This window comes from Vespa mandarinia, chromosome 13 (assembly GCF_050613455.1).
Source record: "Vespa mandarinia isolate Hongniang chromosome 13, ASM5061345v1, whole genome shotgun sequence".
Taxonomy (NCBI): Eukaryota; Metazoa; Arthropoda; class Insecta; order Hymenoptera; family Vespidae; genus Vespa; species Vespa mandarinia.
Window position 1 is genome coordinate 3,655,001 of NC_140822.1, and position 17,281 is coordinate 3,672,281.

The following is a 17,281-nucleotide window of genomic DNA, read 5'->3' on the forward strand; positions in this document are numbered from 1 at the left end:
AATAAAATAATAATAATAATAATAATAATAATAAAATTAATAATAATAATAAAATAATAATAAATAAATAATAAAATAAATAATAAAATAAACAAAATAATAATAATAAAATAAATAATAAAATAAGTAAAATAATAATAATAATAAAATAAATAATAAATAATAAAATAAATAAAATAATAATAATAATAAAATAAATAATAATGATAATAATAATTATAATAATAATAATGATGATAATAAAAAGAATCCGTTCGTTTAAAAACTCACAGTAGCTGTGATAACGAGGGTGTACTCGCGATCGCCATTATCGTAATCCAATGGTTTACGTAATATCAAAGCTGTTCTATGTCCGGATTCAAGGGAAAATTTTCCCTGTTCGTTTCCTTTAACTATAGCATAATGAATATCACTGTTCGGTGTATTTGGTTTGTCCCCGTCGACTGCATGAATCCCACGGAATATTGTAACACCTGAAATTCGTCCAACAACGAATTTCTTTGATATATTATTCAAGTAAAGAATTTATTTCATAACATTAAGATTCAATATTTCTCGTCATTAAAATCTTATTATTTTTGTGATAATAAAAGAGAAATTAACTCGAACTAACTTCCTTTACTTCTTCTTCTTCTTCTTCTTCTTCTTCTTCTTCTTCTTCTTCTCTCCGTCTATCTATCTATCTCTTTCTAACTATCTCTTTCTCTTTCTATATTTTGAATTCCAACGAGAGACACTCCAGCGAAATTTGACAAAACTTTAGGATTAAACGAAATGGATCTAGCAAAAGGAGTAGAAAGGAAGGAAGTAAAGGGTGAGAGGGAGCGGGGAAAGGGACAAGGAAAGATAGTCTTTCGACTTACGGAAATCCTACTTTGTTATAGGTCAACGAATTCATCGTAATCTCGTTCAAAATTTCGTGGAACAAGAATCGTCCCCTTGAAAATTCTTCCATTGGAGGAATTTCAAGAATTGAAATATATTTATATTATTATTTTAATATTTTCTTTATAAAAATTCTATTGAGAATCATTCATCGAATTATCCATTAATAATTTTCATTCGTTTATGTCAATGTCATTTTGTTTTTTTTAAAAGGGTGAATTTCAACGGATGAAATAATTAACTGTGCTAACTACTTCGGTTAATATTTAAATCAGATTTGATAAAAGAAAAATTAAAAGTAACAAAGCGTCGAATTTATTTAAATATATATATATATATATCACTTCTCTCTCTCTCTCTCTCTCTCTCTCTCTCTCTCTCTCTCTCTCTCTCTTCTTCGTTTCTAATGGAGAATTTTAAAAGTGTTCATGAATCTTTCAGTATCCAATAGCTTTAAAAACACAGTTACTCGTCGTTTGTCTTAAATTGAAATGGATATACTTAGAGAAGAAATAAGAACAAAGTATTTTGAAAACGATTTGGCATAACTTCATTTCATTAAAGTTAGATAAACTTAAACTTGTCATACATACATATATATGTATATATGTATATGTACATATTTAATGAAAATAAATAGTTAAGTATAATAAATATGTCTTACCGGTCGATGTAAGCTCATCCACTGTCACATGATAAGGAGCATCGATAAATTCTGGAGCATGATCATTAATATCCTCGACGTATACGGTGACTGATAAATGCGATGAGACCTGAACAACAAAAACGTACACGTCTATTTAACTCTCATTTATTTGTAATTTTTAATCGATCCAGTTGAAGGATTAAAATTAAATTTTTTTCAATTTTAAATTATATCAAAAATTAATTGTCATAAATAATGTTGTTCGACGTTATTGAAAATTATTAAAATAATTGATGTTATCGATGATTGTATCGTTAAGGAAACTAAGAAAAAAAGAAAAGAAAAGAGAAAAGATAAATTTCATACGGTACTTATATTATTTAAATACGTTCACGATATTCAACTAAACTTTTACGTATTTTCTCACGGGGAAAAAAAATCGATTTAAATAGACGATATCACGGATTAGGAATAGATATGGTAAATAGATATACAGTTAAGCTCTTAGCAGTATCACGATTTTTAATCTCCGTTATTCAACAGGATGAAGAGAAGAATTCTCTGTGATTATCCACATGTTACTCTCTTTGGCTTATGTTATTAATTTTTCATTCAAACGAGAAAAGAGATTCTGAGAGTTACTGCTAAAAGACGAAAAAAGAAGAAAAAAGAAAGAGAAAGAATAAGTATTACGCTTTGGAAAATTCACTTGGAAGAGAAAAAAGATAATGATCTGATAAAGACCGAATTGACCGTACCTACATTCTCCTGTTAATGTCATTACGTAAATGTTTGTTAATGCATGACTGAACGTTAAAGAAAGGAAAAAAAAATATAAATAAGTAAGTGGAAAAAGAAAAAAAAAGAAAAAAAAAAAGAAAGTAAGATAGAAAGAAAAAATGTCCGTAATCATAAATGAAAATGAAAAGAAACAAAAAAAAAGAAAAAAGAGAGATAGCTTTAGTTTAGACCGGTTACCTAGAACGCTCTAATTAAACGTTTGACGAAAAAGCGAAAGTATGATATATACGAGAAAAAAAAATATATATGTATACATATATATACATATATATATATATATATATATATATATATATATATATTTATATTTCTATATGTATTTGAGCATTCACCAAGGTGTCTCTGCCATCGGTATAATCACAGATGACCCGGAACTTTAACAGATTTCTAGGTGATTCCGCATCGACCAGATCCTCCAATGAGTGTGCCAACGTCACTGAAACGTGAGTTCCATTCACGTCTTTGTAAGAAAAGAAACGACTGTCCTCTTCCTGAAACATTAATACATTTCATAAGGAAAAGAAAAAAAAAGAAAATAAAAGAGAAAAGGAAGAAAGAAAAAGAAATCAAACGACGTGCGTCCTTTTCGTTTTTTTCTATTTTCTTTTTTTCTTTTTTTTTTTTTTCATTTCTCTTTCAAATAGACCTTATTATCTAACAAAAAGTTCAACTAAATGAATGAGAGTTTCGAAAAAAAGAAAAGAAAGAAAAGAAAAAAAAAACGAATGAAATGTACCTTGTCCACTGGAATAATAGTAAGACGATTTCTAGGATGTGCTTCCAAAGATAATATCTCTGATCCCTCCCGAAGATTTTCTGGTACTCTTACGAATTTCAAATATTCTCCGATTGGATAAAATTGACATCCTGAAAGAAAATTTACAAATCAAATATACAAGTGCATAAATTCTATATAATAATTTTAATATTACGTACTCGTAATAATTAGCTTTGATCAAATTGATCAGCTTGATTAAATAATTAGCTTGATTAAATAATCAATGTTACGTACGGCAAAACGTACAATTAATTTTTATTATCAAAAAAGAAAAAAAAAGAAAAAAAAAAAAAGAAAGGAAAAAGAAAAGTAATTTTAAATCGATCACGATCATTGGAACAACGGATATTATATAAATAATTTGAAAGATAACGTGTTTTTAATAAATCGCAATAAATATCAAATCGAAACATCTCAAATATTAATTATTTATAATATATCATTATATTATTATTATTATTATTATTATTATTATTATTATTATTATTATTATTATTATTATTATTATTATTATTATTATTATTATTATTATTATTATTATCATTATTATTATTATATTCGATTGATATAAATCATTCTGTACAATTGATTGAATTTAATATTAATCGATCTATTATCACATATAATGTTTACAAATTTGTTAAATATAAATCATAGTGCAAATTCGATGCAATTCGAAGTGCACAGAGTACGATGATCTTAGCGTGATGGGCATAGAAGGAAAAAAAAAAAAAAAAAAAAAGAATCTCTCTCCCAAGTTTCCCGCCCCCTATCCATCCACCCACTCAGCACAAATACAAATCTATTCGAGAACTCGTACGAGCCATCGATCGTTTCGTAATCGTTGTTTTAACCTTTCGCAATGTATTATTTTTGCTTTCAGTCGTGCGTAAAATATAATTTTCTCGAGCAGCAAACTACGACCACGTTGTAATACAACATATAAACGAATTAGTATTTGCGAATTAAATATGTTTTGTATATACATAAAATATGTTCTTCGAAATGTATATATGTATACATATATAAGCGTGTACGTAAAAGTATACTTTAAGTGAAAGGAATCGGCGATGATATTTCTTTTCTTTTTTTTCTTTTCCTTTTTTATCTGTTTCTTTTTTTATCTTTTTTTTTTTTATTTTTTTTTTCTTTTTTTTTTTTTTATTTCTTTATTCCTAACGAATTTACATATAGACCATATTTATCGGCAAACTACATTAATCCAACTACCTAACCGATCTTTATCTCGCTTCAAAGAAAATCATTGAGCGTGGCGAAGAACTAGTTACAGGTTCTACAAATGATATCGACGTCGTAACGACAACTCGACGAGTTATTACAAAAATATTTATTATACCAAAAACTAATCGAAAAATTGTATCAACTACGAACGTCTTATTTCCTATATTTTTTCTTTTTCTTTTTTATTTTTTTTTTTTCCTTTTCTTCCTTTTTCTTTTTCTTTTTATCCTCGACATGAGGCGTAAGCCATAAGAGATATCAATGCGTTTCATTAAGCTTGAAAAAATTTGTCAAAAGATCGACAAATTGAAGAACGTAGAAATATTTTGAGAAATGTCTAAAGAAATTCTCGTTTGAATTCTATTAACAACATTTAATGAGTTATTCAACATTGAATTTCGCATAAGCTAGGGGAATTCAGATTTCGATCGAAAGTTAGAACGGCGTTAGAAATTCGTAAATAAACGATTCACGACTTGCACGTACCGCAAGCACGTAAATTGTAACCGAGAAAGTTTTAATAACGTAGTTGTCGTTGAAGTTACGCAAACGAACGGAAGAGAGGTCTCGAACTCGTGTCCCTCACTATGTCCCTCTTAATCCTTTTGCTTAACCGATCTCTCGTTTTGTCTAGTTTAACTAGAGATTTCGATCCGGGAACATAAAAAATAATTTATTATTTACAATTTTTTTTCTTTCTCCTTCTTTTTTCTTTTTTTTTTTTTTTTTTTTTTTTTTTTATATATATATAACAAAACACATACAAAATGACACATTCACACTTTTACAATATCTTATTATACCAATATTATATTTTGAAGATGTAAAAAGTTGTAGAATATTCTTTTTTGGTTTTAATTTATTTTTTTTTTCCTTTTTTATTCTTTTTGTTATTAAAATATCAAAAACGTTCATGTCGCCTCTAATGATTATTGCGTCTGAAAGTATTTTTGGTAAATTTGAAAGTGTAAAAATATCGAGAAAAAAAAATGTTGTGCTCCGTGAAATTTTTGACGAAGTGAATTTTTACGAGAGTAAAAAAAAAAGAAAGAAATAAAAAAGAGAGAAAAGAATTCGTATTATTTTCTAATGACACTTTAAAGTTAGGCATAATTTCTTTCTTCGTTAATTTTTCTCTTTTTTTCTTTTTGTTCTTTTTAAATCGCTTCTCGAACAATTCTAAATTTCCTTAAGTATTAATAAATATGATTAGAACTCAAGATATTATAAGATTCAGTATTCGTAAAAAAAAATATATATATATATATTCCTTTAATTAAAAAAAAAAAAAAAAAATTGATCTATATCGAACAATTGATTGTTGAGATATTTCTCCCGTTCATCGGCAATTTTTAAATTGACATTTTCAAATGAAAATCATATTTAAAAGTTTCTATTGTTACTGATCGAACTGACGTATGTCGCGAGATAACTTCGATTATTTTAAGAATTTTTGAAAATTTCCTTATAACCGCATATTCCTATTCCACGTCGAAGAAATTACAAAATCTAAACGATTAAAAAATAAGGAAAAAAAAAAAAAAGGAAAAGAGAAAAGAACAAGAAAAAAATGAGAGAAAAAAAATAATCCATCTATGAAAAAAATCTAAACCCTTAATCTTCCCTCAAATGATCTTCAATGATATATATATATCATATATATATATATATATATATATATCATATATCATATATATATATAATATATATATATATATATATATATATATATATATATATATAAGGTCTATAATAAATTCCATCCTCCTTGTACATAAGTACGTATGTACGTATGTATACGTATGCTCCAAAAAAAAAAAAAAAAAAAAGAAAAGAAATCAATCAATTAAAAATCAAAAAAAGAAATGAAAAAACAAATCGCAGTAACATAAGCTGAGAGCTGACATGATGGATAAAAAAAAAAATTGAAACTTTATTTACTAGTTCTCTGGAATGGCTAATCCATCGTATGGGAGATCACATGACAATACAAAGTAGGATATGAGCACGATGCCATCACTAAATCCCACAAGGTCTTTCAACGTTTTCTAACGATACCCCTTCTTGTGCGTGCGTGCCGAAGAAGGAACACAAGAATTTCTCAGGATTGTATCAATGGAGAAAAGAGAATTAATGATACTTTTGCATTGCACTGCATCTTAGTTGTTTCGATCGTATATTAAGCATGAGATACACATACAAATAGACAGCCATTTCTTCTTTTAAATAAATAAATATATATATATATATATATGTTCTTTTTCTTCTATATATATTTTTGTTCTTTATTTTCTGTTCTTCTTCTTCTTCTTCTCATTTTTTTCCTATAAAATCAAATCTAGATTGAATCTCTCTACGTTCGTATATATTATCGCGTTAGTTGTATTATCGTTTCATTTCATTTTCTTTTTTTTATTTATTTATTCCCTTTTTTTTTTCTTTTTATTCACTCGTATATCTTACTCTTCTTACATATAACGGAAATAACTAAATTTCCGTCGTGATAGGAAAAAGAAAAAAAAAGAAAAAAAAAAACAAAAACAAAAAAAAAAAATGAAAAAAGAAAGAGACAAAGAAAATGGAAAGTAATCGTATTAAAAGTAGAACTCGGAACATTTTTAACAAACGATAATTATTCCCGTTCCTTTTACTTTATTAAACTTAACTATTTAAAATTGTTCAAGCGTATCGGATGGATCTAATAAATTAACCGAAAAAAAAAGACTATAAAATCAAAAAGTCACGATATTATCGAAAGGTAACAAGCCATTTATTTCTCTACTCGTGTGTGTGTGTGTATATATATATATATATATATATATATGTGTGTGTGTGTGTCTGTATGTGTTTTATCGTCCAACATTACCTAAACTTAGAATTGGTAATAACCAGGTTTTATTTAAATTATAGTTACGTAACTTACGCTACTTCTTTCTGAAAAGAACATTTCAATAATTATGTAATTTTATATACAGATATACATGTATATATATACATATATACATATATATATATATAATCATCGATCAATATTCATATTTTTTACATTTTATTCGGTCTTTCTAAAAATAACGAAAAAGAGAAAGAACAGTAAGGAAAAGATGAAGATGAAAAAGAAGAAGAAGAAGAAGAAAAAAAAATTAAAAATATTATTATATACCAATATTTCTTCTATGAATTTCACTTTAAGCTCGTATACAGGCAATTTCACTTTAGCCATGGTATACGACGTGATATAGCTTAACGTAATGCAACGTAATCGAATTCTTCCGGTTATTCGAAAAACGATGAAAAGATTGAGAGTTACGAAGGTGCGTATCTCGTGCAATAAAAAGAAAAAGAAAAGAGAAAAGAAAAAAAACAGAAAGAAAGAAAGAAAGAAAGAGAAAAAAGAAGTAGGAGAAGAAAGAAATGAAAGGAGCAAAAAATGTAATCGCCGTACAAGTGAAATATTCTCAATACTTAACAAGATATTTTATACGTGATAAATAAATTTATTCATTTTATTTTTCTTTTTTTTTTTTTTTGAAAATAAAAAGAAAACGAGTGGCATTGATATTGAATACGATAATTAATAATTATCAATGATCAATTATTAATCGTCAAATCGAAAAGATATTAATCGATCCGATTAGAAGGTTTAATTCTGTCGGGTTGATATTTAAAGAAAAATAAAAAAAAATAAAAAAAAAATAAAAATAACAGAAAAAAAAACAGAAAAGAGAAAGAAAAAAAAAAAGGAGAAAAAAGAAGAAAAAAGATCTCCAACAAATAGGAAAGCAAATACGACGTTTCAATGACCACAGTGAAAACACACAGTGATCCATCGCGTATACGACTGGTGTATAGCCCCCAAGCGAAAGAAGTTTCTATATCTTACTGAAAAGATCGTATCTCAATTTATTCGGGTCGCACAACTATCGGATTCCCGATACGATCGGATTTCAGGCTCGTGCGATGCAATGTTACACGTTTACCCTTCCTACGTTTCTACGTGTACGATCGTTTCACGGATAATACTCACAATCGAAGTGATTTTTACGATTAACTTTATATGTACATATATATATATATATATATATATATATATATATATATATATAGAGAGAGAGAGAGAGAGAGAGAGAGAAAAAGAGAAAGATATGTGTCAAAAACGAATCTTATTTGTTATAGATTTAAAAAAAATAACATATATATGTATATATATACAAATATTATATATTATAATATATAAATATTATATTTGTATATACATATATATATATAAATATAAATACATAAATAATATATAATATAATATTTGTGTTCATATAAAAAAGATATAATAAATATATATATATATATATATAAATAGTATATAATTATATTATAATTATTACTATATATTATATTATATATTCTTATTATATTACTTATTATATATATATATAAATAATATATATAATATAATATATATATATATTTATTATTGTATACTATAATATATATATAATAAATATATATATAATATATAATTATATCATAATTATTACTATATGTTATATTATATATTCTTATTGTATTACTTATCATATAACTACATAATATTACTACATACTATTATTACATATATACATATATATATATATGTGTTTGTATAAAATTCTTTAGTTATATGTAGAGAACGTATTAGAATTCTTTGAAATATCCTAGCGAACAAAGTTGATCGAGTATTGCATGTGAGGCCACAGGTGTACGTCAAACTTACTTATCACGTTGGACTTTCACCATATCGCAAAGAGATTGGTGTACGTTTTACGATAGCCATAGACGTACATACATACGTACATACATACAAACATATACATACAACATACATACATACATACATACATACATACTAACTAACTTCTCAGTTTTTTTCCTAACGAGTTTCTCCACCTTTAAACGTCACTATCTCCGGTCTGAGTAATACTCCTGTTAAATGCACTTTATTATACATTAAATATACCCACTTATATAGTAGAACATATTACATGGATATGTAATGTTATTACATAGCAGTCAACATATGTAAATAGACAAATAAACAAAACTATTTATTTCTTATAATATATATATCTAAATATATATATATATATATATATATATATATATAGAACATAAAGACATATAAAATCGTAGCTTTGAAAATCATCCCTATCCTAATTCAACTTCAAACATGGACGATAACGCGAACAAGGCACGATTTAAAGCCAGAAAATTGCTACTACAGCTTGACTGTGTATGAAACTGTGTCAATGTCGTCCTCGTCCTCATCGTCGTCGTCGTCGTCGTCGTCGTCGCGGCAAACTTAATTAATGGAAATTCAAAACGAAAACTTATCAACTCGAAATTCGTTCTTTGGCTATAGGCAGCACACACACACACACACACACACACACACATATATATATATATATATATTGATGCTAAATAATGCTACTAGATAGAATATTAATCCAGTGAGAGATAATTTCTTAAGGAGTAACCGAGCGTAACTTTTTTCATCCGAGGTAAGAGCTCGAAGAAGCTTAAAACATTTTGTGATAAAGGATCGTAAACAAATGAGAAAAGGAGCCGAACCGAAAGCTTCGTAAGAAAATCCGATTGTCGATTTGATCTCTCTCTCTCTCTCTCTCTCTCTTTCTTTTTCTCTTTCTTTCTCTTTCTATATCTGTCTATCTCTCTCCATTTTTTTTTTACTTTTTTCCATTTCTTTCTTCCTTTCTTCTCTTTGAAGCCGATCTCTCTCCCTCTTCATATACACAGCTTCATTTTCGCAAGCTCTCTTTCTCTCTCTCTCTCTCTCTCTCTCTCTCTCTCTCTCTCTCCCTCTCTCTCTCTCTTTCTCTCTTTCCCTCTCTCTCTCTCTTTCTCTCTTTCCCTCTCTCTCATTCCGTTTATCTATCTATCTATCCATCTCACTTCTTTTTCGGTCTATTCGAAGCAAGGAAGATTACTTTCGAGATATGAACGGACCAAGAAGAAAAAGAAAAAGAAAAAGAAGACGAAAAAGGAACGAGTCCTGCATCTTCGTCAAAATATTGTCCAATGTGACAATACGCGTTCTCTTAGGTATAAACTACTATACACATTTATATATATATATATATATATATATATATATATATATATATATATTCAAGAGAGTGTTCGTATTTAAAATTGAAAACACAAGAATATATATTTTTCCTACTTCGCGCAAGCCGTATAAGAAATTATTTCCTTTTTTCTTTTCTCTTAAAAAAAGCTTTAATTCTTGGAGGATACGATTGTGTCGAGAGAAGAAGAGGAAGAAAAAGGGAAAAAAAAGCAAAAAAATAAAAAATAAAAGGATCCTTTATAAATTGAACTCTCTCTCTCTCTCTCTCTCTCTCTCTCTCTCTCTCTCTCTCTCTCTCTCTCTCTCTCTCTCTCTCTCTCTCTTGTGCAATAATAAAATAATCGTGTGTTCTTGTTTGATAATTAACAAAAAAAAAAGAAAAAAAAAAATAGGAAGAAAAAAGTTTCGGTATATCCCATTGTAATACTCTTAATTAAATATTCTTCTTACATACATACATACATACATACATACATACATACATACATACATATATATATATATATAATAAAATATGTACAAACTGTTTACATATAATATTACTTACGTATTTGTATTATTTCAAATGGCTAAACACAACTAACCCTATATACGTGTACATATGCACGAACTAACATGCACGAACGAGTAAGCTCGTTCCTAAAGCTTTGACGGAAGTGGGACAAGGTCGGCAAGCTTTTTGCACGTTTCCGTAGTTCCTTCCAGTCTTCCAGTTTTAGAATAACGCTGTCGTGGACGTCGTCGTACAAGAACATATATAAATATATATATATATATATTTGTACGTATGCGTGCGTGTTTTTAATATGTAAATGTGGCTTCTCACATTTCCTTATACGATACAACGCGTAAACTACAACACAGACACATACACGTATACAGGACTTATATACCTTAAGATTTGCAATTAATTAATCGGTACGCGCTTGAATTCAACAGCGAATGCTCGTTAATGAAGTATAAAGGAAAGAATGAGAAGTATAAAAAAAAGAAAAAAGAAAAGAAAAGAAAAAAAAAAAAGAGTAACTTGAATACTAACGAGGCCACGATCTCACGATTGAAATGATAATCGTGAGAATGAACGAGGTCCGGTCCATCTTTGGACGTAGACGCTTAACTACGAATAGCTAAGTCTACTATAAACCATTTTAAATGAATTCGCAAACTCGTTCTGTTCTCGGATCTACATTATAAAATTATAAAATTATCATCGTATTAAGTGAAATTCACGAATTTTTATTGATCATCGGAATCGACAAGGAAAAAAAAAACTTGTTTTCATATATAGTCAATAAATCATCTTCCTCCGTTCCCTTTCCCTCTTCTTCTACTCAATCGCCATTCTTTACCTCCGCCCCTTACCTCCCTCTATTCCCGCCCCACACCATTCACTTCTTTCTCGCCACCATCACCATTGCCGCCACATTCAAAATTTTAATATAGCATTAATAAATTATTAATTATTCATCGTTAATATAATATAATATAATACAATATAACAGTATTTAAAATTATTATATTATATATTGTATCACAATATAATGTAATATAACAATATTAAAAATATTACATTATATTATAATGTAATGTAATATAATATAATGTTATATATTAATCGAAGCGCCGATATTAAATCTTAATTATTTTCCTTAAAGCGAAACATTAGTGGAATTAATTTTTTGAAAATTTAAAGATCCCAGTAAATCTTCCTTTTTTCACGTAAGAATGAAATTCATTGCGATTACATACTCCTACCTGCCACGTGGTCGAGTCTAACAAAGAGAACCGACAATAAAATGATCCACGATAACGCTGACGATAACGATGACGACGACGACGACGACGACGATGACGATGACGATGACGATGACGATGACGCAGACGACGATGATGATGATGATAATGATGACGATGATGAGGTGGACCAATATTTTCTTCCTCTTGACGACATATTCTCTCCTCTTCCGCTAACTGACTCCTCAAGTCGTTCTTTCGAACATCCCTGTAAAAGAAATTATTCGCAATGAGTCGTGAGTACACTTAAAGTGGAAATCACAAGCGTGACGATACATTTTCTATAAAGGGAGGGGAGGGAAGGGAATGGGTGGAGAGGTGGAGAGACTGAGGAAGGAGGGAGGGGAATAGTGGGGACTGGGATGAGGGACTACTGACGGTGAGGGAGGAAGAGAGAAAGAGGGGGAATCTTCGTTCGAGCCACGTACGCACGAGCTCATGCCCTCATAAAAAGCACTTTGCTCCCGATCCTTGGCTATGCTTCTTGATAAAGGAAGGTAAGGGGGGCAAAGGGAAAGGGAGAAGGAGATAGGTAGAGGGGTAGAGGGGAGGCGGCGTCGAATAACGAGCAGCACAAGATTTTTATCGTACAGGAAGAGGTCGGGAGAAAGGAGAATATAAAAAAGAAAAGAAAAGAAATAGAAAGAAAAGAAAAGGAAAGAAAGGAAAATAAGGAAGATAAAGAAGATTATTAAAAGAAAAAAAAAAAAAACGAGTCTCCCTCGAGCCCAATAATATCAATGTCGTGAATATGATAATTAATGTATCGATGATGCGATAATTCTTTAGGGGAAAAAAAAAAAAAAGAAAGGAAAAGAAAAGAAACGAGAAAAAAAATAGATATAGGAAGAAATCAATAAAAAGATTAATTTCTAATTTGCAAGTATGCGTATACGTTTCTTTTCTTTTTTTTTTTTTTTTTTTTTTTTTTAAGGAACAAAGATGACAAGTATTATATTTTGAAATAAAAGAACACGCTATATAACCGAATGCTGTATACAGGGGTTATAATAAAGATAAAGATCTCGGAGTAATATTTAACCGAAATGAAAGGACTTTCACTTAGGCAGTCCATACAAAATAATATTCGTACGATCTCTAGATTGTTAAGAATTCTAAGTTAACTGCCAACACGGACTTTTCTATTTAATGAATAGGTAAACGGTAAGTGGTAAGTACTTCATCGGCACTAATACTTGTTCTTATTATTTTTCTAAGAATTAACGATCTCGAACACCGTAACGCAAACTTAAACAAATAATATCGCGAAAATTAAGGACGCGTGCGAGAGAGAGAGAGAGAGAGAGAGAGAGAGATGAAGGGAGGGAGGGAAGGGAGGGGGCGTGCTGGAAAGGTGGAAATTATTCAATAATAAAAATTCATTTTGCTTTGGTGAATTAACGTGAAAATACGTGACAGACTTTTTACCCCATATACGATTTCACTTTCGACGAAGCGAGCGATCGTAACTCGAGCAAATCGATCGTTATGCGATTCTCGACTAGCAACAAGTTTTATTATTTAAAATAATATATTCATTATCTATTATTATCGATGATCGTATATATTATAGATACATATGTATATCTATTAATTAAAGTATAGTAATTATATACATATATATATATATGTGTGTATATACATATATACGTATACATATAGTAGATATTGACAAATAATGACACTTTCTCTCTGTATACAAAACTTTCTTTAATAAATTTAACTAATTTTGCTAATGAAAAGAAGAAAAAAAGAAAAGAAAAAAAAAAAGAGAAAATAAAAAGAAAAGAAAAAAGCAAAACGAAAGCATCCGAAATTATGAAAATTCAAAGAGAAATAAAGAAACTTTACGAGTTAATATCAATGATATATGTCTAAAAGATAATATAAAATACATCGATACAACGATTGTACGATCATGTATCTTCGATGTATGTAGCTCCTTCTCTTCCTCCTCCTCCTCCTCCTCCTTCTCCTCTTTCTTCTATTATATGTGAAAAATATTGACTGACCTTGTAAAACACAGAGTAGAAACTAAACCAGGTAGACGATGATGCTCGAACTTGATGTAAAACGAGAACGGATTGTCTATTATTATTACACCTCTCCAGAATCATGCCAAAACGAGATGAAACTCTTATTGTTCGTATTAAGTACACCGGTATTCGTACAAGGACACCGTGATAGACACTAGGTTTTAAGATCGATCTCGATCACTCGTAAGACACGATCGAACTGAGTTGTCCTTCCTTCATCAAATTTTCTTATTAACGAATCTACTCTTTCTCTCTCTCTCTCTCTCTCTCTCTCTCTCTCTCTCTCTCTTTTTTAGAACAAGTTACTATTCGGACACTATAAGAGGTCTACAACTTTCGCCCAGTTTCACGTTTCACGAGTGACTGGCATTGGTTAACGTGCTCGAACGAATAACATTCGTCTAGTAAACAATGTCGAATTTGAAAAATGACAACGACGTCCATCGAATGTCCAAAGCCCACCACCATCACACCATCACCATCGCCATTACCATCTCACCACTACCACCACCAACTATCATCAACTACCACCACATACTATCATTACTACCACCACTACCATTACCATTACCACTACCACTATCACTATTACTACCACCACCAATCTCGGTATACTCTCTCAAATAAAAATATCTAGAAAGTTGACGGTATATGTATATCGACGGTGTAAGATATATACGGCAGTCTTCTTTTAATGTGACATGAGACGTGCTTGACCGATGATACCACAAACAGTTTCGAACGTTTAACGGCACGAGAGCGGGAAAGGAATGGTAAAATGTCTTTCACGTTGTTAGGTGCACCTACCTACTACTATCTTAGAGAAAAACCCCTTCTCTCTGTTACAGGACGTTCGTCCTTTCGCTTTCAGCGGCCACTGACCACTTCTTCGACCGTTCGCTAGCTTGCTTGCTTGCTTGCTTGCTTGCTTGCTTGCTTGCTTGCTTGCTTTCTTACTCGCTTACTTGCTTGCTTACTTACTTGCTTGCTTACTTACTTGCTTGCTTATTCGTTCGTTCGTTCGTTCGTTCGTTCGTTCGTTTACCTCTATGTGTTCGACACTCTCTCAATGCACTCAATTGCACTCTGCACTTTTCTTCTTTCTACAGTTTCTTCGATATCGACTCTCTCGTAAAACTTTTCATCCTCTTTTCCATCCTTTCCTATCCTTTCTCATCCGCGTATAAATACTTAACCGAACGCACCAATAATCATGCGAATTAATCATCTATCAATTAACATTGTTATTATTATATTATGAATCATATCATTTCGTTTCATTTCATTTTATTTGATTTGATTTTCTTTTGTTTTCTTTTCTTTTCTTTTATTTTATTTTATCTCGTTTGATTAAAGTTGTTCTAAGAAATCCTTGGACTAAGTCGATGGCCTCCCTCCTTCCCTCCCTCCCTCTCTCCTTCTCTCTCTCTCTCTCTCTCTCTCTACTTTAGTTTTATTATCCCTTTTTGCCGAATGAATTCAATTGCAAAAACAAATATACATAGTCAATTTTATCTTAAACAGATAATCATAAAACTTATTATAATGGATCAATCATAAATATCAATAGTATCGTTAATTATATTCTATTTTCTAAGTTTAATATTTTTCTATATTCGTAATTAAAATTGTTAATAGAAATTTAAGAGAATTTTAAACGTTCTTTTTTATTTATTATTATCTTAGATGAAAAAAAATTTTTTCCTAATATCATTGACATTTACTTAGTTTCACTTACTTCGTAAAACATAACCAACGTGACATTCTAAGTCAAGAATGGTGATGTACGAATACCATTTGACGTTATTACTGTTTCGAAAAGACACACGATATGTTAACGTCGATACCATTGTTCCAATTCATATCTGTATATGCTCCAGACGATTCGGAAACAATAGAAGGAAGAATCTATGAAGGCAACCTTGATAAAATCGAATAGAATAGAAGGGAGACTATAACGACAATTGACATATTGACAACTCATGAATATTATACATATTTCATTGACAATACTCTCAATAGAGAAATCATAGATCGATCGACGATTGTGATCTGATTTAGAATAATATCGTAAGATATATTTGAATAAAAAAAGAAAAAGCAAAATAATGACTTATTATTCAGAAAGAGAAAAAGAGAGAAATAGAGAGAGAGAGAGAGAAAGAGAGAGAGAGAGAGAGAGAGAGAGAGAGAGAGAGAGAGAGAGAGAGAGTGAAAGTAGGAAAAAATATATATATAAATGAGAGAAGAATTTGATTGGTTCACTTTCGAGTAAGCCACCAGTCAAGTGATATTTTCACTTTCGTTCGCTCAGATTTGCAGCCGCCTTGATCCATTGATCTAACGACCAGAAGCAAACGTGTTACGCTTCCTACCTTCACCGTTGTTATAACTTCTAATCGTTTTTCTTTTTGTTTCTTTTTTTGTCATGAAAATGTTCGACGGTAAGAGATAGTTTTCTTTTTTTTTTTTTCTTTTTTTTTCTTATCAATGACGATGACAATAGATGATGAGATAATATAGTACTTCGACAAAAAAAAATGTTTGAATTACAATGAGATAATTCTTTTTTTTTTTTTAATAATATTTTTCGACTTCGTCCAAAAATTTTACGATATATCGTATTGATAACGGTAAAACTATTCTTTCATTCTAAACATGGCAAAAAGTTAAATCGAAGTCCGATCATGATCAAGGTAGCTCGAAACTAAGCTATCCTTGTATAAATTATCCCCTAAAATAGTCATGTCTTTCTAAGTTTATCTCTGGAATTTTAATTCGTTGGAATAAAATAAATGTACATTTTGTATCAAACAAAACCGGAATTTTACACGTTCTTAATATAAATGGTTACATATCGTCTGTACGTATAATACATTTAATACGAAATGAATAATAAATTATTAGCTAATTAATTTGCGACGCTTTATAGAATTGAAAATGAAAAAGAAATAAAAAAGAAAAAAAATCAAAAA

General features: G+C 29.6%; 1 protein-coding gene across 4 annotated transcripts in view; it reads right to left on the minus strand.

Annotated features, from left to right (window-relative positions):
* Cad89D (cadherin 89D) overlaps nt 1–17,281 on the minus strand; it is a 39,100-nt gene that overhangs the window by 15,110 nt on the left and 6,709 nt on the right. Inside the window, exons 1-6 of one of the 4 annotated variants that reach the window (XM_035872271.2) lie at nt 15,114–15,360; nt 12,226–12,478; nt 3,069–3,199; nt 2,665–2,823; nt 1,550–1,658; nt 271–473 (exon numbers count right to left, since the gene is read on the minus strand). In XM_035872271.2, the coding sequence (XP_035728164.2) occupies nt 271–473; nt 1,550–1,658; nt 2,665–2,823; nt 3,069–3,199; nt 12,226–12,427 (804 nt within the window). In that variant the 5' untranslated portion in view covers nt 12,428–12,478; nt 15,114–15,360. Of the gene's footprint in view, nt 1–270; nt 474–1,549; nt 1,659–2,664; nt 2,824–3,068; nt 3,200–12,225; nt 12,479–14,282; nt 15,087–15,113; nt 15,361–17,281 lie in introns of those variants that run through there. The other 3 variants (XM_035872267.2, XM_035872265.2, XM_035872270.2) reach the window with 3 other exon arrangements.